Here is a 25,319-nt window from a genome sequence, read left to right as displayed (position 1 = left end):
TGAGACCATACAAAAAGGAAAAAAAAAATAGGTTCACATGTTATATATAAACTTTGTTAAACCATTCTAACTAACCTTCAGTGCCTCTTCTGGTACCTGGTGCTGGATCTGCTCCAGGACATATAAATTGATATGTAAACATGTGGTCAAGGAGGAATAACATCAGAGTGAAGCGGAGAGTATCACTAAAATGATTTAATACATTTAGTTTACATTGCACTCAAATGAAGTCTTGCGCTACTCCAGTTACAACACAGAATTACACTTACAGTATAAATATCTACTTGGCAGAATGCTATGTAGGATGAATGTGGTACCTACTGCAGAGATCTTGCACCACTTTTGCTGCCGGTATCACACATTTAACCTGCGCTATCATGCTATAAAGTCAATATTTTTATTATCCCTATGGCATTTTGCTACTATACTTATAAAGTTAAAGGAACATGTATGCATTGCTCATATACTGTATTATGTCCCTAGCTAAACCTGTAAATATGACAGATGGTGCCCATACAAGCTGATGGGATTCCCATACTCACAACATCTGATTCTGTGGACATTTTATTTAAAGGGAACCAGAAAAAAATATTCCAAATCCTATTTTATCACTTTGTCAAGCAAAATAAATGTTTATTACACTATATAAATTATTTGAATCTTGTTTTCTTCGGTTTGGGTACTCATAATTATAGCAAGCAGGCAGGAGCCATTTTGTGGACACTTTTATTAAGGCAAGCTTTGTATCATCTCAAAATCTTGTTTGTGCACCAGAACGGGGGACCTGATGTCCATCTCCATGCCCTGGTTACACAATTAAATGGTAAAGAGAGGGGAAGAGAAGTAACATCTAGGAAATGCTGAATGAAAAGTGAAAGTAATTCACAGGCAATATTTGATTGACGGCTGAGATTTTGAAATGAGCTATGAATGCTTTAATAAATAAATTGAATTTCATGTTTAATTTGAAAAGGACTTTTATTATACAGTTTTTTATGTCTGGATGACAGGTTCGTTTTAAGGGCTTTTCTATTGTCTTGCCATTTTTATTTATCATAATTAATTTGTCCTGTACCTGCTCTCTATTTCCCATAAAGCGAAGAGCAGGTGTGGAGCAGGCTTGTCCTGTCTACCATGTTAGAAGTAAATGAACCAGAATTTCTGTGCCTATCTGGCAGTTGTAATATCAATTAACCTGCTGCTTTCCAAGCAGTTTATTACACCTGTAGTATAAATTCCACCAGACTGAACAATCCACTACTGATAGCACTAAAACAGGATATGCAAGAAGAAACAATACCCAAAACAGACAGCTCATCAAATAGCATGTTTTGCAATACCACCCTTAAATAAAGAAAGGATATCGTAGCCAAAACGTATGTTGTCGCTTAGCTTCAGAGTAATGTACTTCTGGTCAGGAATCCTTACATCATTTATAAAAGTCTGTAGAGAAAAAGAAGCTGTGTCAGAAGAGAGATCATTTGTTCAAAGGTCGTTGTGCTCTAATGACAGCACAGCACTTGAGTTTCCCAATACAGAAGTTACACAGCTTTATATCCAACATATTTTTACAGAAATACACACGTTTTACAGCATATTGTTAGCTGCAATAGCTTCCTAAAATGTATCGTAATCACTGATAAAGTGATAAAGAATAAAAAGAATAAAAAAAAGAACATCTTGTGATTATTATTAAATAACCTGGCACCTTTTTCTATTTATAAAGACTCATTTACCAAGACTGAGAAAATCCGCAACTGTTTGGTAACCAATCAGTGATTACCTGTACCCTGCTTTTATCTGCATGAGGAGTAATGAAAACAAATTCTTGCATACAGGTTAATGCAATTTTGCACATTAGTAGTAAATGAGCATACTCTATTCTGATCCTGCCTATTTGAACAATTCATTAAACTATGACCTAAGAAGAGTCTTTATGGGTAAATACATTTTTCCCGCTGTCTCTATAAAATACAGAACAAATCTATAAGCAAGTCTTTAATCGTCAATCTAGTAGTTAACTAGGGCTGTTTAAACAGTTATATGAATATGCCATTAAACTATTAACTGTGAAATAAAAAAAGCATTGTATTTTATTATTCTCCTAAAAAAGAGATAGCTACTCTATGCTATTATAAAGAAAATATAATTGCTTGTTCTTTACAGCTGCCCACTCGTGAGTTTGGGAAGACATGGTAGCTAGAAACAAAGCTTTTTCCAACATGTTGCTCAATAAAATGACTGGCTTGCAGTCTAACTGAATATTGAAGGATGCTGGGAGTTGTAGTCTGGGAACTGGAGGGAATTACTAGTTCAGATACAGTATAAGGTTATAGAACTTCCACTGCACTGGAAAGGCTAGTTCTGCCTCTCCTTGCTTACAACCCTTTGTTCTTGCAGCATGTTACCTATTAACATGAGAATTGTTAGCATATTCAGTAAAAGTGATAAAGGAATAGCAACAAGATCATGCACATTGCCTTAAAGGAAGAGTGATTAGTTAGCTCCATGTAATGCAGATGCCAGCAGATAGTCCAAACTGGGGAAAATGACTCTGTCCCTGGAGACATCTCTCAATCTGGGCCAATATAAACCATTCGGTATAATGTCGACAAGATTTGCAATCAGCTACAAATGAATTAGGCAGAGCCAAAACTTTGCACCAGCTAAGGAGCACGTATTTTGCATTTGACGGAAAAGAAACAAGTCAATTCTTTTGTCCAATTTTTAAAGATAATGAAATGAAAAAATCTCACTTTCGGGACAGGAAGTTGGGTCTGCTAAGAAATAGTGGTGAATGCAAGGGAATTAGTTTTAGTTAAATGAATATGTTACAGTGAGTGATGTAATTTACATGAGTGCATGAATGAGAGATATTTTACACACTGCTTCCTATCACAATAACCTGCATGTGAACAGTGCCTGTAAGCCTCTGAATGGCATGAGTCACAAGGACTTCAGTACAGAAGGTTCTAGTTCTGCACATGGCCAGTGCTTTTAAAGCAATATATAGTTAATTGCAGGATTAGGAGATCATTGCAAGATCTTTCAGAGACTTCTAGAGGTCATATGGTAAACAGTTACAGTCAGAGATTATTCCATGGTCTAACAAATAAAAGCTGTAATCTTAGAAAATACATATATTTGGAGATCACTTCTATTTAGTGCCCCCCACACAATTATTCACTGATGATTTATGATTTATGGGCAGTTTGCATTTCTTTGCATCTTTTTAAAATTTATTTTAAACATATGATTGATTATTATGATACCATAATACGCTCATGGTATGGGTGGTTAAATCAAGGTGGAGATTCGTCCAGACCCTGCTCTGATTCCTGTCACTGACTATAATAGAAATCTTCCTGTACTTTCAGTATCAATACGAATTACTTTATATGCAACACCAGGTGGTAAGGCTTGGTTCAGGCATTTAAAGGAGAACTAAAACCTAACTAAACAAATAGGTCAGATATTTACGTACGCTATGTTTTGGGCTTCTATACCAGTCCAAGGCAACCACAGCCCTTTAACAGTAAAATCTGTCCCTAGGGTTGCTACTTGGCCGGTATTTTACCGGCCTGGCCGGTAAAAATGATGGCTGATCCCAATATTATTAATAGGGAAAAAAGATAAATATATAGGAAGGGCGGTATTTTTTTCCAGAAAAGGTGGCAACCCTATCTATCCCTCCAAATATGCCCCTGTAGCTCTCCATATTCTTTTCTGCTGATTCACTGCACATGCTCTGTGCTGCTGTCACTAACTGAGCTTAGGGACTGACATGCAAGATACTGAATACATATCATATAAATGTCACAATATATGGTGATTAGTAAACATGGAAGCTTAGACATTAGCATAATTCGCTCAGAGTTTAATAATCAACCCTGTAGCATCAGATTATGTTACAGGCCAACCTCATTTTCTGCTTGATAATTTGCGACGACACTTAGCTTACCTTCTCAACAGCTGCTCAGAGCCCACTGAGCATGCAAGTGTCGCAGACACTTTCCAAGATGGTGATTCCCTACGACTAGTTTGAAGCCCTGGATCATTGCTGCTATTGAGAACCTGAAACTACAGACTGAATCCAATATGGGAAACTTTGAAGGCTTGGATCTTTCTTACTATAGAGATGATCAACCATTAGGCTGGTTCAGTAAGTTCAATATTTAAAATATGGCATTTCTAGCCATTCATTTTTAGGGTTTAGTTCTCCTTTAAATGTTGTGTGTGCTATAAGCCTTAGCCCTTTAAGTGACTGCAGTCATTTTTTTCCCCCAACACTTGAAAGATTTATAGAATTGTTCTGCGGAGTATAAGCTGCAGTGAGTTAAAGCTGACTCACAAAACATTCCTAGTTTTGGATCTGTTACAGTGTGTACAAGCACTTACACAACACTGTGTCATCGTGTGAAGAATCCCTCCCAGACTATAAAATACATGAAGGCAATGTAATAAACTTGCATAATATAAATACACACAGATGCTAAACCAAGACCTGCAAAGGTGAGGTTGCAAAGTTTGTTGCAGTTGTTGTGCAAATTGACAAGTTAAACTCGGTGCCATTGGATCTGTTCCAACAACTCTTGCCAAAGTGCAAAGTGTGCCTATTGATGCAGAGGAATTGTGAAGCTACTGGCACCTTGAGGGCGGCGACAGCTCCAGGGTTCCCACAGCAGCCCATTATAATTGATACACTAGCACCAAAAGAATAGGGTGCAGATGACATTTTCATGGCAAATGCCAGAAACATCTTTTTAATACTAATGATTTTCAGCACAATTGGGTACATTCATGTTGAAGAGCACATTAATCTTTGTGCATTTAAGCACATCAGCCTCAGGGCCATCTCTGCTTTGCAGCCACAATTACACTGGCATTGCAGAAAAAGCTGTGTGAATACAAGGTGACACGCTAAAAATTGCACCCAAATGTGCAATTTAATAAAATTTATTTGATTAGATATAACCATTAATATGGTAATAAATATACACACACACACAATCATCACATTGTTGTCACCCTGGCAATCATACCTTGCTTTGTGTAAGTGGCAAAAGAAAAACATGGTCTCAACTCAATCTGCTCTCCAGGTGCTAGGTCAGTAGGCCCGGCAACCAGGTTGCATTTTGCATTTCAGATTGGAGTGTAGAATGGAAATATATAACCAATAACAGACATAAATTAAAAATAACAAAGCTGCATATTGGCATGTACAATAAAATAAATGTTAATATGGGTTTCATATCGTTTCTCTGCTGTGCCTAATGTAAAGGGCTGGTGGCTCTATTAATAGTTGAACTGTGAATATACTAGAGCTGTGATTGGTCTCAAGCTGTTTAAAGGAACAGTAACAACAAAAACTTAAGATGCTTTAAACTTATGAAAATATCATGTACGGTTGCCCTGCACTGGCAAAACTGATCGGTTTGCTTCAGAAACACTACTACAGCTCATATAAACAAGCTGCTGTGAAGCAATGGTGGAAATTGAAAAAAAAACTATATGGCACAGGTTAAATAGTGAATAACAGATAACACCATTTAGTTCTACAGAGCTTAATTGCTATCTGTTGTGTAACCTGAGCCTTTTCTCCTACGAATGGCTGCCCCCATTGCTACACAGCAGCTTTTTTATATAAACAAAAGTAATGTTTCTGAAGCAAACACGGCAGTTTTACCAGTGAAGGGCAACACTGCATTATATTTGTATTACTTTAAAACACTTTCATTTCTTGATGTTACTGTTCGTTTAAGCATCGAGAACTGACTAATGCTCTGACTGGTTGCCGGTTGGTGCTGTGCCCAAGCTAGGTCAGACTGGCTGCAATTTAGTTCTTTGTAACTAGGTTTTGGGATACATGGCAATAACATAAGCAAGCAGTCAAGATAAACACTACTCCTGTGCCTCCCAGAGATAGAATGTTTCCCGAGCAGGGCCCCCTGACCATTTGTTCCAGTCTGCTTCACACTACTCCTTGCATCCTTATTGTTCCTTTTTTATTATACAGAGCTGCAAAAAAGTCTTGGCACATTATAAAGGGATGAAATATACAAGTGTTTTGCAGGGCTAATATCGAAATGCCTTCTAGCTTAGTCCTCTTTGTGAACTCTCATAACTAATCCTTTTAACCTTCCCCTAAACACTTGTATCCTGTCCACCCACTGCATTACTTCTATGCTCCCACTCGTCTTGAAACTTGACCCACCCTGCATCCAGCTCTCTGGGTCCTGGCAGAATAAGACAATACACATCCCATCATATCTCTTATGTCCAGGGTGATATGCAATTTAGTGATTTAGGCATTTATTCCCCTTCTACTGATCGTTCCATTTGGATCTCTCATGAGCACAATCTCAAACAGTGAAATGCATTCCTTCTGTTTACACAGAGCTCAGTTATTGCTCCCATTGTACCTTCTTTTCCAACAGTCACATTGGTCTTTATCTCTGTAAATTCTCATTTCTGGAGATTACCCAGGGTGCCTATAGCAATAGGGAGTTTTCTTCTCTACACTTCAAATTAAAGCAATACTGGAGGGAAAACAATGAAAATGCAAATTCATTTAGTACAAGAGCTGTAAAAAAGCTTCACTATTTACCAACCATGTGAAGCAGGTAACGAATATAGAACATTAGCTTGTTTTAACCTTTGCTTAAATAATAAGCAATTTCAATATTCCAATTTCCTATCCACCCCCTAAAACTCCAGTTGTGTTGTCAGCAATAGAGTGTGAAGGGTTATAATATGAGTAATAATGAGCTAAAGAAAGTTGTCTGTATGGAAAGAGGAATGAGTTGGGAGCAGACTGTTTAACAGACACCAGAATCCCATCCCACATCATAAGGGGGAATTTCTGCAGATTTCAATGGTTCACCCCAACTGTTTCAGAACAGCAGCTTCCAGCACCTATTTAATGGTTTAATGGATGTCGTTTTGCAATAGTTGGAATTGAATGAACATTAGTCACATAGTTTTAAGTTTACTACAGCAACTAGCTACTAAGATATGCATTATTTGAAATCATTTAAATGAAACAAAGAATATGACTGAGGATTTGCATTCATCCAGGTCATGGTATATCTAGTTTAGGTAATTATAAAACAACTGGACTTGCTGAGTAATAATTGAAGACATTTCACTACTCATCCGAGCAGCTTCTTCACACCAGTTGAACTGAAGAAGCTGCTCGGATGAGTAGTGAAACCTCTTCAATGATTACTCAGCATGTCCAGTTGTTTTAGATTTACCTATACTAGAGAAACAAAGAATAATTTTGGTTGTCGATAAAAATTAGGTTAGGTTCTTACCCCATTTAAACTCCCAAGGTCCTTGACACGATGCTCATCTTTATCACTGTCGTAGTTGATTACAGCATGCTGCTTATCCACACTGCGGGACTAAAAGAACACACAGATCTATAATTCAATGGCTACAGTAAGCAGCACACAAAGGAGACACACATCTGTTTCATCTACCCCATATTCATCCATTCAATTTCCCTGTGAATCACCTGCTTCATTTTTTATGCAGGAAAATTCAGTTTATCTACAGTATATCTTATGTGTGATAAAGATAAATATGAATCTTCTTTTTTTTTTAAAAAAAAACAAAAAAACTAATTGAAATAAACAACTGGAAATTTGCTTTAATTACCACATGTAGAACAAATAAGGTGAAAATCTCCTTTGATTTTAACCTCGGCCTTACAGCAGTATCAAATTTGTAGCTGTATCCTTCCTAAAGTTAAAGAACCACTATTCACATTGAGGGTGACTCCGGTTTTGTTTTTTGTTTTTTTTTTCTTCTTTTCTTACACAATGAAAGAAAATATAATTCTGCGAGTGGGAGAAATGATCACGTTACCGGGTAGAGACCAAGTCTTAGCAAGCCGGGATGTTTGCTTTCTCTTACGGTATTACTGGCAAACTTGGGAACATATTACATTAGACTGGTACCAATATTATTAATCATATCTCCATCCTAAATTATATCTACACAATAAGGAACAAAGAGATATCGATTTGAATGTATAAAATGAAAACAGGAGGTTTGGAGTGCTGAGTGGATGATCTGAGAAAGCTAGCGAGGCTTATTTATAAACACTGTGCAAATGTGCATCTGTGCAGTAACCCATAACAACCTATCAAATGTCTGCTTTCATTGTTCAACCTGCAGCTGCCTGAAGGCAGTTACGGATTGGTTGTTATTTGCCCAGTGTTTATAAATGAACCCTAAGTGATTTATAAAATGGAGCAAGCTGCAGCCCTCCAGGGTGCTAGTCAACTACACACCAGCATCTTCATCTGTGATCAGGACTCTAGGAGTTGTAGTTCACCATCATCTGGAAGGCTACAGGTTCAAAGCCTAAATTTGAGTTTATTGCAACTATTTCGCTCTTAACAAATTAAGCGTCTTATTACCCAAACAACATCACCCCTGACTAATATCCGCTTGGAGAAGCTGTAAAATCCTGTCAAGCAAGAACAACATCAGGCAGTAGATGTGACCCCCTCCCGATGGACTCTTGTGTGATTCAATCATTTTTAGCATGGTTTCACCAAAGATCAAGCAAACATCCTCTCATTTAGTGACCTTGCCATATAAGAAGAATATGTATAATTTGATGGGTCTCCGATTCTTTATCTACGTATTTCTGATAAGATGTTACTTAAAGCTATACTGAATGTATATTGAATTCTTTACAACTCACTGTTTATAAGTTGTTTTAGAAACAAAGCAAAAAAACAATTCCAGAATTCAATTCAATTGTGTCAACCTCAGATGGCAGATGCAAAATTCTGTTCCAGGTACTGGAGTTACTCAGATTACTGCAATTATATTGGCAAAAATTGCCCCAGCTAGAGAAGAATTGGCATATGAACAAAACAAGTAACATAACTCTGTGTATACACCCCTCCATCGCAAACATTTCAACTGGTGTAACATCAGGAACCTATAGGTGCAACATGCTCATAGGACTCAATCAAATAGTATATTAGCCTTATGAGCTCGATCATGCAGATGGTGTTGGCAGTCAGGCCCAAACAGCCCCCACCAGCCCACTAAATACTGACTTTCTATGGCACCTTATAGCAGCCCCTCTGGCATTTGCCAGAACCCACAGATTGCCAGTCCAGGCCTGTTGGCAGTAGACAAGTATTGCTTTGGAATACAAAGGTCAGTTTTATCCCACCTACCAGCAAAATCATTTGCCATAACCAGTGCATTTTCTATCCCAGTGAAAGGGGCTTAGCTGTAGATATGCGTGTTTTTATTGCTGAAGTTCATCCACAGAGGACTAAGGCGACCACAAATACATGTACCATGAGCCTAGGAGACTAAATAGTACTGTTTACAGCTATCATTGTTCGGGGATTTTCCATTATGTTTTGCCTACAAATCCTCAAGGGATCTAAACTTATCTATAAAAAGAGCAGGTATAGAGTGTGTGCTCCCTCTAAAAGCCACTAAAAGTTTAAGCATACAGTGGAAGTGCAGGATGCCAGTTCTACACATTACATTGTGATAGTATGAATACAGGTACCTGCGTCAACCACATCATGCTTGATCTTTGTCTGTCTGACATGCTTCCATCAGTCAAACGTTTCATGCACTGTACAGGGTTTCTGTCTGCTGGACTCAACACAAAGCACCTTCTGTACACGCCCTAAACCATTTGTAGTTGCAGCATATCGGAGCACACCTTGTTACATTAATAAACTCTATGAAATTAGCATTCTATCTCTGTATGCCTGTGTTCTTTGTGTGTGTGATATTGTTGCTTCCTAATGGGACCTGTTATCCAGAATGCTTGTGACCTGGGGTTTTCCGGATACGGGATCTGTCTGTAATTTAGTCTCCAAACCTTAAAAGGAGAAGGAAAGTAATTTATACTTGGGGGTGCCACACCCAAGTGGTTTTATTTACTTACCAGACACTCAGCAGAAAACTGCACTGACCCTAGATTCTTCCAGCGAGTACCACAGAGAGATCGTCTTCTTTGCTCCTTCGATTTTCAAATTTCCCAGGGCAGACACATCCGCAGTAGAACGTAATACCCAGCTTTCTTCACTCTTTTTTACTGTGTATGTGCAGCTGTGAGCTGATGGAAGAAGCATGCAGACGATCGATCCATGGTGCTCGCTTGGAGAACTACAGGCCGGGGCAGTTTTCTGCTGAAAGGAGCACCGACCCGGAGTCAGGTAAGTAAATACAATTCACTGGGGGTGCATAACTTTGGCACTCCCAAGCATAAAAGCACTTTCCTTCTTTAAGTCTACTAAAATAGTTAAACTTAATAAAATAGCTTTGCCTTAAAAAATTATTGATTATATTTGGGATCAAGTAAAAGGTACTGTTTTATTATTACAGAGAAAAGGGAAATCATTTTTAAAATTTTGAATTATTTGATTATAATGGAGTCTATGGAAGATGGCCTTCCCGTAATTCAGAGCTTTCAAGATAATGGATCCCATACCTGTAGTATATAAAGCTGCCCAAGGGAATAGGCAGTGCACATAAGAAAAGTTAATGACAGAGAAATACTGACAAATTAAACACGTCCAGCAGAGCTTTTGTTAAACTTCACAAACCTCTGAAAAAAAGTTTCCATGCATTACATTTTTCCTACACACTTGATGAGTTGGCTTCTGCACAGAATGGGAAGGGGGGAGGGAAGCAGAGCTGCAAGTTCAAATATTTGTTAAGTACTGCTTAAACGTATATATTGTTACATGGCTGTACAACTACAGTAACTATTTTAGTTTTCAATACCACTGGAATCCTTCTGTTAATATTTTTGAGGTTTAAGTGTGCAAATATACATTAATAATAATGCACTTTTAAAAGACACACTCATGAATTTTGGAATGATATATCACATTCTTTAAGCCCTACTCTTGGGTTACTTGGCAGTCATCCTTTAGTACACTGTAAAGTTCTTAGTCACCAAACACACTCCATATGCCACCACCCTGATGCAAAACTCTGAATCTGTGATTAATTCTAAAAATCTGCCACCACTCCTGTATTTCTGCAAAGATTTCTTATTTTCAATTCTATTCCATAATTGCAGATTTCAAATTTCCTCAAACATCCATCTTTGTATAGTCACAGAGGCAGATTTACATAGGGATGAATATAGAGGGTTAATTAACCCTCGATATTCGATTGTCGAAGTTAAATCATTCGACTTCGAATATCGAAGTCAAAGGATTTACCGCAATTCGTTGTGTTGTTCGAATGTAAAATCGAACGATTCGAAGGATTTTAATCCACCGATCAAACGATTTTTCTACGACCAAAAAAAGCTTAGAAGGCCTATGCCCTATGGGGACCTCCCCCATAGGCTAACATTGAGGTTCGGTAGGTTTTAGGTGGCGAAGTAGGGGGTCGAAGTTTTTTTTTTAAAGAGACAGTACTTCGACTATTGAATAGTCGAATGATTTTTAGTTTGAATCGTTCGATTCTAAGTCGTAGTCGAAGGTCGAAGTAGCCAATTTGATGGTCGAAGTAGCCAAAAAAACATTCGAAATTCGAAGTTTTTTTTATTCTATTCCTTCACTCGAGCTAAGTAAATGTGCCCCCTAGTGTTTCTGAAAATGATTCCCCTATCCTAATAGAATAGAAAGGATAAAAGCAAAATCGTTTTCCTAAACAGCCACACCCCAACACACACAATATATTGAATAAGTTAGAGTACCTGACCAGTCAGTCTTTAAACACCAGACTTATGCACTGGGGGTATATGCTGGTGATTTAAGATGAAGGTGCAAATCCTAGCAATGCCATATTAGAATGATCCTATCAAGTTAAAGCATACTATATAAAATTTGGCTAAACAGGTTGCAAATTATTATTCAAACTTAAAACTTCTTAGTGACCCAAACACCCTGGGGCCCTATTTACTTCCATTAATCTATTCTAAGAATTACAAGCCACGTGTGACAAGAAGAGAAGAATAACCTTGACATTGAATAATCTAAAGAATTAAGCAGGGATTTACCTGAAGCATAAGCTCACAATCCTCCCGTCCAACAAAGATCATTTCCCGTGGCAGCCGATGGCGTGTGCCAGAGCTGCTGACGAGGAACCATGATGTGACACTCATCTTGTTCTTTGGTTGAGAAACTACTGATAAAACATCCTATAAACGAAAGAAAAATAACAACATTAAGACAGTCGTTAAACAAATGATAATATATTCCACAGAAAGTTTCTTTACAAGAAAAGTAAAAATATAGTAACATCAAATTCCTACAGCGCCTCATTCGACTATGTACTGTTGATATCACATCTCCATTCTACATGGAGTTGTCTACTGGAAATTTTATTTTTACTTGATGCCAGTATCAATAATAGGAAAGAAGAAGAAATATAATAATGACAATATTTTTTCCAGAAAGGGTGGCAATTATAATCACATACATTTTTTATTGTTAAAACTCTATAGTCATATAACAGCTTTACTGTAGCTGGATGAAATATTCTGGCAGAGAAAATTACCATGTGCCATAACCCTAAACCATCAAGAATAACTAAATTCCACCTCACTGCCAATAATATGTGTTTCTACTGTTTTAACGGTTAACTTTCTAACTTTTTAAAGGGGTTGCTCACTTTTAAATTAACTTTTAGTATGATGTAATGAGAGTAAATATTCTGAGACAATTTGCAATTGGTTTTAATTTTTTATTATTAGAGCTTGCAATAACAGCCATTTGGTTGCTAGGGTGCAAATTCCCCTAGCAACCAAACATTGATTTGAATAAGAGACTGGAATATGGATAGGAGAGGCCTGAATAGAAAGAGGAGTAATACAAATTAGCAATAACGATGCATTTGTTTTAATAGATGGGTCAGTGCCTAGAACTGGCAAATCTATAACATACTAAAAGTTAACTTAAAGGTGAACCACCCCATAAAATAAAACTCTAACTCAAAAAAATTAAGTTGACAGAACCAAAAATAAAATTACATTTTATTCAACATATTTATTGAGAAGATTACAGTGGAAAGCACATTTACTTGTGTGTTCCAATGTCACTGCCTATAGCCCAAGCTGTAAGAATATAGAGTTTTAAATAATGTAGCCCCATAGGGCTGTTTGTGGAGGAGGTGGTTTTGTCTTTGTACCTTAACGTTTTGTATGACTGAACTGCAACATCAGAAGAAAGAAAGTAAATGCAGTTTAGCCAAACATTGGCTACTTTCAAATTTGAGCATTTGACTGCTCATTATCCAAGGCAAAACTTCATTCTGTATAAATGCCATATGATTTGCCTATGGGCCAGCAATGCTTTCTATGATGGATGAGCTGGGAGAAAATACATGCATGTATTATGCAAAAAAAACAAAAAACAAAGTGAGAGTCAGAGAGTAAGTCTGCTGCCATTACATCTGCTAGAAAAGGGAGTACAACTAAAAACATATATTGGATCTAAATTAAAAATCCGACACCCAACTCCTGCATGAAAAGAGTATGAAGAGAGACAAATGCTGACAAAGGATATACTGAAAGATACTTAATTATTTCAGAAACAGGTAAGAATTATTTCAGAAACAGGAAATTATTTCTGAAACAGGTAAGAATGAAGCTTATTTTAAATTTAAATTTTTGCAATCATTCCCTTTAATTAAAAGAGATTTCTATAGAAAAGTGTGTTTGGTACTCAAAAACAGATGTTTGATAAATGATGCAAAAACGGTTTTATGTGTCAACGATGTCAAAACAAGACAAGACGGGTGTCAAGAAACGAGTGGCACAATGAATAAAGGTACTGAGCATTGAATAAAGAAAGTTTTTTTTGAACATAGAAACAAGAAACAAACGGTTTCTTGTAATTCCGCTTAAACCAAAAGGATACAAATGAGTTTTAATAAGGAAGGTAAATGTGCTACCAAATAAGCACAAGCAGCACAAATTAATATCTTCCACAAGGCATGTGACAGAATTCAAAAGGTAACAAGGCCAAGAAAATTAATAGGGGTCATTTTCTTGCCATCATTCATCATGTGTGATGTGCACCTTTGCTGCAACTTGACTGCAGAGAGTAAGTGAATATAGTCACTCTTAAATATTAACATCAATATAATCAATTACAACATAAATCCTTATAAAATCCAACCCAAACCCAACATATACCGAACCATTGATCTAAAAACAGAACAGAGATAGAGATACATTCAAATCTTTGAGCTTAACATCTTATTTAAATTAGAAACCAAATAACATTTCTACTGCAGAATTATATTGTATCTCTCCTTATCACAAACATTTTAAAGGAGAATTCAACCCTAAAGTAAAAATACCCCTACCCTACATAGAGCCCCCTCCCTCCTCCCCTCCAGCCTAGCTGCTACCCCGTGCAAATGCCCCTCTTTACTTACACCTTGTTGCAGATTCTGTCCAGCGGAGTTCACGGCAGCCATCTTCCGGCTCTTCGGTAATCTTCATAATGAGAGCGGCTCTTTGGCAATTTCCATGACTTTCGGCGCATGCGCAGTTATCAGAAACAGAAAATTGCTCCAACTGTACATGCGCCGATACGGCACTTACTTTACAAAGATAACCGAAGAGAAGAAGATGGCTGCCATGAACTCCTCTGGACAGAATCCACGCCGAGAGGTAAGTAAAAGTGAGCACGAACCAAATAGCTTGGTGTTGGCGGTCCCTTACAGAAAAAGACCAAAGATGCGGAAGATGATGCCCATGAGTTCCGCTGTGCTACTCTGCATGGATACATGAGCATAATATTCAGGAACACTCTTTGGAAGAATGTGTTCTGCTTGGAGGAAGCAGGGAGGGGGGGGACTATCTAGGTTTGTGGATGGGGCTTTTCTTATTGGGGGGGGGTTAGTTCTCATTAATAATTTGGCACTGAAACCCATCTTTTCAAAAGAGCAACCAGATTTTGTTTATATTTCATTTTGAAATCTGACATGGGGATATAAATGTTGGCAGTTTTCCAAGTGCCCCCAGTCATGTGATTTGTGCTATGATAATCTTCAGTCACTCTTTACAGTTGCACTGCAAGTTGGAGTGATATCACCCCCCCCCACAACAGCCTTATATCAAAACAAGATAACAGCGTCCTGACACAAGAGAACAGCTCCCTGGTAGAGAAAAGCACTCAATAGTAAAAATCCAAGTCCCACTGTAACTCCTCCAGTTACATTGTGTAGGAAAAACAATAGCCTGTCTGAAAGCAGTTCCATCATGAAGTTCTGGCTCTTTCAGAAAGCACAAGATTACATTACAACTAAAATAATATATACTTGTTGGTTCAAGAACAACATTTTATATGGTAGAGTGGATTATTTGCAGTGTAAACAACTTAATTAAGAAATAAAAACGACACCATAAAAATTGTGACAGAATCCCTTTAACTTCACAAAACATTTATCTTTGTAAATAAAAGAACATTCTCCAGAATGCACTGATTCTAATATGGTGTCTGTTTTGGATTATGTGATTGCAGCAGCTAACCCTATTAACGTCTCCCATGAACTAAGCCTGCTGTCTCTATCTACCAATCCAACCTGATAGGTACAAAGCTATCTACAAATGTATAAAGCAGACATTGTCACAAACTAGAAAACTGCAATGTAAAAGTGGCCATAAATTATGAGGTTTGCTCCTTTGACAAGTTTGCCAAACAAGAGGATCTGCTCCCCTATATGCCCACCAAATAGGGTTTGTTGGGACGAGGACTGAATTAACGAGCCTATGTCGTCCTCGATCCAACATTAAAATCACATCTAGCCAATCCATATCTGGTGGAATTTTGGCCACATATCTGTTCGTTTGTCCCCTTGGAGGGCCCCATACACTGTAAGATAAGCTGCCGACTCAGAGTAGCCATACACGGGTAGATTAAAGTTGGCGATAACGGTCCTTTAGACCGATTCGGCAGGTTATCTGCCCATGTGTGGGGGATTCCGATGGTTCCTCCCGATCGATATCAGCCCAAAAATCGGCCACATATATCGATCAAGTTTAATTTTTTTATACGATCCAGGAGCACATCGGCTAGTTGACGTTCGGATTCATCCGATATTGCCCAGCCGTTAGTGGGCACATCGGGTTAAGATCCGCTCGTTTGGTGACCTTGTCAAATGAGCGGATCTTATAGTGTATGGCCACCTTCAGACTAAAGGGCTCGGATCTGCCCATGTACGACCACTTTACGTAAATAGACTATTACTAGTGCACACATGAAATGAGGACATATTGTTATTTTACCACACTGTAGCAAGAAGGGTTTTAATGTGCGCAAATACTTGTGGTGGGTGGGCACTGCTGAATATTTTTTTTATTGCCAATGCACCTTTATCTCCCATTATTTCTACAGACAAATGCAATGAAGAAGAACTATAAATGCATTTTACTTGCTAGATGCTTGCAAACTGAAAACAGAAGAGAAAAGTCTCAAATGCAGGACAAAAGCCCAACTTGCTGTAATATAAAGAAGTTACAATGACTTATTTACTTTTCCCCATGGTGTAAAAGTGTGGCCATTAGTGCATATCTAATAAGCATGTGTGTCCTGGGGATTAATGCACTCTGCACCTAGGGCAGGCAGTAATAAAGGAGCTCCATTACGGCCTGCTTCTTTTACTGCTCCCCGATTGGTACATCTGAACGAGGAGCAAATTAGACAGGAAGGGAGAGACAGCCAGTACTTTATTCTGCAAACAAGTGTAAAAACCTACAGCAATTTGTAAAGACTAGAAGTTGGTATGCAAAGGGCGAAAAATGGCAAATAGCTGTCTTTTTTGGACTTTGGACACTTCCTTCTATTATATAAATAACCCCTAGAGCAGTGATCCCAACCAGTAGGCCGTAAACAAAAACATGCTGTGCGACCTCTTGGATGTTTCCCCCAGTGGCCTTAAAACAGGTGCTTCTTTTTGAAATCATGGCTTGAAGCTAACTAGCTTTAGTTGCACAAAAAAATGTGTACTGCCAAACAGAGCCTCCTGCAGGCTGCAAGTCCAAATAGGGGCTCAGAATAACCAATCACTTTTGGCACCCCCAGAAACTTTTAGCAAGCTTATGTTGCTCTCCAGCTTTTTTTTTACATTTGACTGTGGCTCAAAGGTTGGGGACCCTTGCCCTAGAGTCTCTGCAAAGCTTATAATGATAAAGTGTTTATCGGCTACACAATGACCTTGAAAATGAAAAGGCTATCCTTTCAATTACTACCTTTGGGAAACATGAGTAATTTAACTAAATGTCATATACTAGTCAAGTTTCTGGTGTTGACTGAAATATACTAAATGTATACTAAATGTCAACTTTATCAAACAAAACCCAATGGAGCTATGAGTCTGGGGTTGCACATGCACACACATTATGCCCACCATGAAGCTCCTCTTAGGCTACTAAACAAAGGTCCTGACTTTGAAAGTCTTCCCTTATGAACTGATACATTCTTTTTAGTTTAAATATCTCTGAACATTTACATATCAGTGTAACACCTCTTGTTTCTTTAAATCCAACGGGACAACACATGCTGTGCATTCTTTACCACAATGATTGCTATAAAGGTGTTATTTAATCAGTACAGTGACTTAATGCTGAAAGTAAGGTGTCTCGGACATTCTTTTTGCTATGAGCTTATCATGATGCCATTGTTACCAAACCACAAAAGGGTGGAGAACAACAGAGAAGAAACTGGTATTCCCAAGGGAAAACTAAAGCATTGTATGTATGTTTACCCATAATGTACAGTAGTAGGTGGTGCCTGACAGATGAATCACTGCTCCCATACTTAGGTACAAGGACACTTTGAAATAACTTTTAGACCATTTTCAAATACCAATCATTTCCAATCCCTTTGTGTTTTCATAAGCGTTACAAATTAATTTGTTTCATTTCCCTCTCTCATGTATCAGAGTAGCAGATCACCATCACAATTTGATACATTAATTGATACACTGCTCACCGGTTGTGGCTTCAGTTAGCCCATTCTGAGCCTGCTCCTCTAGCAGGTCCCTAAGCGGTCAGTACTGCTCTTTTGTAAGAATATGGTCATAGGCTTACCAGTCACATTATAAGAGCTATAAGCTAATTTCATGAAAAACATTGTGGGAAAAGTTTATGAGTGAATTTGCCATGTCCATTGCAACATAGGGAGACAGATGTCACAATTTGGGAAAGTCAAGTCAACTACTATAATGCGACACCCTAAAACATAAATACATTTTTTTTTAAAAATGATGTGTGTGTGTTGAGGTGACTTGCAGCTTTGGATAATATGCTGCCCAAACTGATCCTGATCTAGCAGTAAGGATTCCTGCATAGCCATCAGTATGCCACACATAGGGCTACCCATCAGAAAGCTGGCCATCAATACTTACACAAGCACAAATGGCAGATAACACTTCAGACAGAAAAAAATGGGAATTTGTTTGCTCAATCAGAGCAAATTTGCCACAGTACAGTGAATCCTGACATAAAAACTTGCGTGCATAAGGTATTGTCTGTTTAGATTCACTCATTTGGGCCATTCCACAATATTCCTCTGTTTAGCACATGTATGGCCGCCCTTACTTTTATCACTCTTATTTTAATGAACTGATACCAGCTAATTTCTGACTGGCTGCACTGAATTACTGCACTGCTGAAAACTGGATCTAGCAAACTGTCCCATACGAGTCTCCCAGGAACTTCCAGCAATGACATTACAGAAGTTCTTCTCTTATAAGCTGTAATGACTTATCAGTCAAAAATTGAACCTTCATTCAAAAAGGGATCAGCCTACAAAATAGCAAGGCCATAATGTGTAATTGTTTTCATCTCAACTAGATAAACACTAGTCTGCCCCACAAAAGGGCATTTCTCTAGTACAATCCCACCACACAAGCTAAAGTCGGATTAGCCAATATATTTCACCCTCAAAAAAATGGGTTCTTTCTTTAAAACCTGACAGCATGGAACAGTATTCAGTAAATTCTTGAAAAGTCAATGAGCCTATATGTACCAAGTCACTCATGTAGCACAAACCTTTGCTGTCTGATAGGGACAATTATCCTGCATTATGTAATAAGTCACATCACTTTATAATGCACATGTGCACAAGGCCTTATAAAGCAAGACTAGTCTGACCTTGCAGATATCACAAATGTTTCCTGTGTCATAAATATAGTTATATACAGTATGTAGCTGTCCAGCAAGGTGTGGGTCTTGTAGCAATAACTTCCTGCAATGTATTATAAGGAAAGGGGGAATGCAAATCAGCACATGCATATTCATATAACACTGTCATTAAGTCATGTCAAAAAAAATAAAAATAAATAGATTATATATAAGGGTTTTTTAGTGGATGAAAGAAGTTGTTATTGCATGTATAACCGTTATAAATGCAATAACAACTTCTTTCATTCACTAAAAAACCCTCGTGTTGCTGGTCTTTTTTATGCATATGTAATTTGTTTTTTACCCAGGTAAAGACTTGAAACGTTGTGCTGTCCAACTCTACACGAATATAGAGTTATATAAACTGTAAAACTAGGAACTGCACTATGCACTTTATAAAACAGTTTATTTCAGACCCTGTATTTAGTTCCAAATATAACATGCCATCCCTTCCAATCTGCTGCTAAGAAGCCGGGAATAAACACTAGATAGTTTCCTAACAACCGAAAAGAACAAAACTTGTCTAAGGTTTCCCTCTGTGTAGTGTTCCTGTCGATGACTGCATAGATGCAGTTATATTGTAAATATAAATAAAGCAAAGTTTTCCAGGGCCCAAAGTACACTGATGCCACTATAGCAATAACAAATATACTTGAATACTTGATATATTTATTCAGTAGTCCCAACATCTGTCTAAACCAGGTTGGAGCTACCAGACACTGCTGCACTACACCTCTCAGCACCCCCTGAGTATCAGATTCTGGGAGTTGTAGTTTAATACAGTAGAAGGCTGGCATGTTGCTAATCCCTGTACCCCAGCTCTGCTTGTTTTTAGGATTTCACAGGGGGGGGGACAAGAATTAAATGGAAATCCAGACAGAGGCTTATTTAGGTTTGAGTCTTGTTACCCCAAAGTTCAGAAAGCAGCAAAAGTCTCTGGCCAGTGTTTTATTTCAGGTAAAGCCTGGCAATTTAAGTTTAAAAATGAACAGAATAACAAAGAGTCCGAATTAGACCAACTGCAACATATCATCATGCTCAGATGACATTTCCCTTTACAGCAGGGGTGTCAAATCAGCGTCCTGCCAGCTGTTTAACCACCACTACCAGCATCTCCATTCAGATGGGCGTAGCAGACTACCCTAAGCTTCTACCAGGAGCTAGCTACAGTATATTTCCACTAGCCAAGGCTACCCAGTAGCAACAACAAATACATGAGCTCTACTGGTCTTTTAGGGGTTTGAAAGCCCCTTTATTTAGATGTAGGGGGCATATTGAGATGGCCTGTATCCTTGCTTCACCAGGTCCATTTGCAACGAGACACCAGCAAAATGTTGGAGTGATGATGCATCGGGAGGCCCACTTGCTCATCCAGACATTTGCTTTTTCCATTGTCATATTCTCATTATGTATAAGAGAGAATTAAGCAATGGAGGGAGAGACGCACGTAGAGGGAAATAAGCGTATTAAAGGGGTTGTTTATCTACACTTTTTTCAGGTCAGTTTTCGTTTTCCAAAAATAAAGACTTTTTTTCAATTTCTTTCCATTTTTTTTTATTATTTACTGTTTTTTTCAAAATCTAAGTTTGAAGTTGAATGTTCCTATGGTCGGTGTTTCAGTCTGGCAGCTCCGTAATTCAGATGAACACTCTAAACTGTTACAATTTTAGTTGATACATTTTTCAGTAGCATCTCTGGAGCATTAGTAAATATTGTATCAATTCTAAGGGCAAGGCCAGACATGGTGTTTTTGCAGCGTTTTTATGTTGCGCTTTAAAAAAAAAAAAAAAAACAGCCAGGCGTAAATATGCTACTGAAACCACATGCGACCATCAACATGCGTTTTTCAGCACATAGGATTCTTTTGCCAACATGCACTTCTCATTGTTCTCATTGAGAATGTGGACGCCATATTTAAAATATGCTGCGTATTTATGCAAGGTGTGGTTTCAAACGTGCAGATCCCATAGATCTGGTAGTTTACTGACGTATTGGCGTTTCTGCTAAAAAACACCAATACTGGCGTCCTGTGGCGGATTTCAGCTTGCAAGCGCCCTGTGTGAATTGCCATAGTGCGTTTTCCATTCGTTTCAGTGGTAGTGCATGTTATGCGTATTTATGCCTGGCTTTTTTTAAAAACGCAGCAAAAACACTACGTCTGGCCTTGCCCTTACAGCTGCCTGTAATGAAATTCAGGGATTCTGCTCAGCAGAGACAAAGATAAGAAATGTATCAAATAAATGTATCAATTTAGAACAGTTTACAGGGTCGGCGACCCCCCTCCCCAGAGCTGCTTTAGAAGGTGAGAAATTGAACTTTAAACTTCAATAATAGAAAAACAGTAACACGTAGACAATATAAAGTATTTGAAAAAAGTCTATTTCTGGTGAACTATCTGAAACCAACTGAACTGAAAAAAGTGTTAGCAGGTAGAACAACCTCTTTAAAGGAATAAGGGCTAAAGACACTGAGAAGTAGAAGTGGAAAAGGAAATAATAGCAAGAAAACAGTGGTTATGGGTCCTGACTGCCCAGTGTAACACTGCTGGAGGGCCAAAGACAGGTCATCCCTGCTGTAAAGGGAAGATAAACATCCCCAACCTGGGGTTTCATACTGGAAACACAAGCTTTGCAGTCTCAAGGCAATTATGTTTATAGGATCCAACCTTCTAGTTATGACAGGAAGTAGAAGTGCAAAAGAAATGTACTCCCACCAGTCCAGTGAAAGGCACAGCAAGATTAGAGGCAGGAAACAGTGTGTGTGGATCAGCTAGTTCCAGTATAGGAGGGGGAAGAGCTGTAGGCAAGGGGATGAGGGCTCGGCAAAGAGAAACACTGGGTTTGGCAGCAGATTAGAGGCCTGTGTGGCAGTGGGTGGAGGAGGATACAAGACAGAGCTTGGGAGAAGCAATAATATGTTCCTGCCCAGACAAATCACAGCTGATCAGCCCCAGTCTGAAGGGAAAGCACAGGGCCTGCAGCACTAGCCGCTCATGTATAATTGAATGCGCCAGACAGAATGTGTGCCACAGCATGTAACCCCCATGTACAACAGACAGGAGACATGTAACCCCCATGTACAACAGACAGGAGACATGTAACCCCCATGTACAACAGACAGGAGACATGTAACCCCCATGTACAACAGACAGGAGACATGTAACCCCCATGTACAACAGACAGGAGACATGTAACCCCCATGTACAACAGACAGGAGACATGTAACCCCCATGTACAACAGGCAGGAGACATGTAACCCCCATGTACAACAGGCAGGAGACATGTAACCCCCATGTACAACAGACAGGAGAGGGAATCTCCAGCTACACAGCCACCTCTGCATGCGACAACCCGAATAGCATTCAGCCAATGTGTAATCATTAATCCCTATCCAGCGCAATCGAGGGGGAGGGAGGGAGGAATCCAACCCAACTGCAGCCGCTCCGGTAGGGAAGGGTTAATCACGTGTAACTCTCCCATTTAACCCTCGCTGTGTGTCCCCTGCGCATCACTAGACCCCGGGGTACAGAAGAAGCCCATCCCGGACAAGCAGAAACGTTACCGGATCATCAGAGGGAGAGCCGGATCCTTCCCTGTGACATCAGTACGGGCAGGTGTTGGGTGGAGGCCGCAAAGCAATGGATGATCAGCTGCCCCCCCTGCTTCTGGGTAACACCATCCCCATCTCTTCCCTCCTACCTAACTGCGGTCCCCCCCGGCCTGGAGGCGGTCGGAACGGATCCGGTGGAAGCGTTTCCCCTTGTACAGATGTGAAGGTTTCCGGCCCAGGTGATCCTGTGCACAAGCTACACACCCTCTCCTGTCTCGCTCTCCCCTCTCCGGCTGCACTTGCACCACAGGTTCATGACATCACCGTCTTAACCCCGCCCCCTCCAGTACAAAATCCAGCCTAGGTGACATTCCTGCTCTGCAATGGGGAATGAGGAGCGAACGCGCGCCACCTGCTGGTCATCTGCTTCACTCCGGTCATTTTACCTGAGCCAATACTGGTACAATATAAACTGTGCTTCTAGGAAAGTTTACATGGGGTGCGTTACCTTTTACTATAATGTAGAGCGTGACATTCTGAGACAATTTGTAATTGCTTTTCGTATTTTGGGGCTTTTTATTCAGCAGCTCTCCAGTTTGCAATTTCAGCAGTCTGGTTGCTAGGGTGCAAATTACCCTAGCAACCATGCACTGATTTGAATAAGAGACTGGAATATGAATAGGAGAGGCCAGGAATAGAAAAGATGAGTAAAAAAAAAAAAAAAAGTAGCAATAACAATACATGTATAGCCTTACAGAGCATTTGCTTTTTAGACAGGGTCAGTGACCCCCATATAAAACATGGAAAGAGTCAGAGATAAAGACCAAGTGAAAGTTTGCTTAGAATTGGCCATTCTATATCATACTAAAAGTTTACTTAAAGGAGAAACAACCCCTTAATAAAAAAAAACCCTACCCCCTACCCTACATAGACCCTCCTCCCCCACAGCCTAGCTAGCTGCCCGTCCCCCGGGCAAATGCCCCTAACTCTTTACTTACCCCTCCGTGCAGGTTCTGTCCAGCGGAGTTCACGGGCGCATCTTCAGCCACTTCGGTAATGTTCGGAATGAGACCTGTACTTAGGCAATTTTTGTGAGTTTCAAAGCATTTGTCGCAAACAGAAAATTGCTCCAACTGCACATGCGCCGCTTCGCCAATCTCATTCCGAAGATTGATGAAGAAAAGAAAATATCGCTAGACAGAATCTGCACGGAGGGGTAAGTAAAGAGTTAGGGGCATTTGCCCGGGGGGGAGGGGGGTCTATGTAGGGTAGGGTTATATTTTATTAAGGGTTTGTTTCTCCTTTAAGGGCAGAGACACGCTGGCAGATTCGGGGATATTAGTTGCCTGGTGACAAATCTCCTCTTTTTCAGGGCAACTAATCTTCCCGAACTGCCTTCCCCTACCTTCCCGCCAGCTAGAATGAAAATCGCCGTCAGGAAGGCACTCAGAGCACTTCGTTTTCTAAAGTCACCTGAAGTTTCCTCGTGAGGCAACTTCGGAAAATGAAGCGTGCACAGTACGAGGCATTTACCAGTAAGGATCTTCTGCGCATGTGTCCTGAAAGTCACAAAGTTTCCAAAAAAGAGATCGGAAACTTCGTGACTTTCAGGCGCATGCGCAGTTGGAGGTATTTGCCGTGGTATTTTTATTTGGAAACTTTGTGACTATCAGCATATGCACAGAAGATCCTTACCAGTAAATGCCTTGTACTGCGCATGCGTAAAAAAACGATGGACAAAGCAAGATGAGGAGCGCTCGGGAGAAGATGGCGCCCGTGAACTCCGCAGCAGAAGACCTGCGCCGAGGGGTGAGTAACAAGTTAGGGGCATTTGCCCGGGGGGGCAGGTAGGACGGGGGGAGGAGGGAGCGGGGCCTACACAGGGGAGGGGGGAGGCATTTTTCCCCGTACAGGTTGACTTCTCTTTTAAGGTGAACAACCCCTTTAACTTCACATTGCTGTGATATAGGACCAGTTACTCCAAAAGTCGAAAGGAGTTTGTATGCCTTTATATATTAGGTACCATTTCCCTGCACTGGCAAAAAGTGAGTGTTGGGTTCATAATCTCTAGTCCATTTTATAAAGCAAAGCTGCTGTGTAGCCAATGGGGGAGGCATTCAATTTGAATTTGGGCTAAAGAGAACACATTTACATATCAGATAACAGATAAGATGTTTAGAATACAATGGGTTTAGCGCATAAACAGGAATCCAATGCCATTTGTGGCTCTTTACAGGACAGATTGAAACCTCATATAAAATCTCATATATCACATAGAAAATAGGACACGTGCTGCAAATAAAGCATGTATTCATTTGAGAACAGATACAAGTATTTAATTTAAAACATATGCTGTATCTATAATCTCTTTTATGTATGGCATATATAGACTTATTTTTAGGGATTTTGCATATGTGCATAAAACTTTAATAATTGTGGTAAAATAATTCAGAATACGAGAAAAATATTACATAAATGTCGCTCAAAGAATAACTGGAAAACAGTTGTAGGTATAGAAACCCCCACCTAAACAAATGGGGAAAAAAACAGTTTAAAACCAGTATCAGATGTTGGTTTTGTAAATGCTAAAGAAAGAGGAAGCCCTCAATGAGCAGAAAGA

General features: G+C 39.3%; 1 protein-coding gene across 5 annotated transcripts in view; it reads right to left on the bottom strand.

The window, feature by feature from the left end:
- The window catches only part of cep170b.L (centrosomal protein 170B L homeolog), a 58,390-nt gene extending 35,324 nt beyond the window's left edge, over window positions 1–23,066 (bottom strand). For 2 of the 5 annotated variants that reach the window (XM_018230619.2, XM_018230625.2), the window contains exons 1-5: window positions 22,712–23,065; window positions 12,014–12,154; window positions 7,317–7,406; window positions 1,365–1,443; window positions 76–134 (exon numbers count right to left, since the gene is read on the bottom strand). In XM_018230619.2, the coding sequence (XP_018086108.1) occupies window positions 76–134; window positions 1,365–1,443; window positions 7,317–7,406; window positions 12,014–12,118 (333 nt within the window). In that variant the 5' untranslated portion in view covers window positions 12,119–12,154; window positions 22,712–23,065. Of the gene's footprint in view, window positions 1–75; window positions 135–1,364; window positions 1,444–7,316; window positions 7,407–12,013; window positions 12,155–22,711 lie in introns of all 5 variants that reach the window. The other 3 variants (XM_018230622.2, XM_018230620.2, XM_018230621.2) reach the window with 3 other exon arrangements.
- Between the last annotated feature and the right edge of the window lie 2,253 nt (window positions 23,067–25,319).

Source organism: Xenopus laevis, chromosome 8L (assembly GCF_017654675.1).
Source record: "Xenopus laevis strain J_2021 chromosome 8L, Xenopus_laevis_v10.1, whole genome shotgun sequence".
Taxonomy (NCBI): Eukaryota; Metazoa; Chordata; class Amphibia; order Anura; family Pipidae; genus Xenopus; species Xenopus laevis.
The sequence above is the reverse complement of the archived record's forward strand: the minus strand, read 5'-3'. Positions and strand labels throughout refer to the sequence as shown.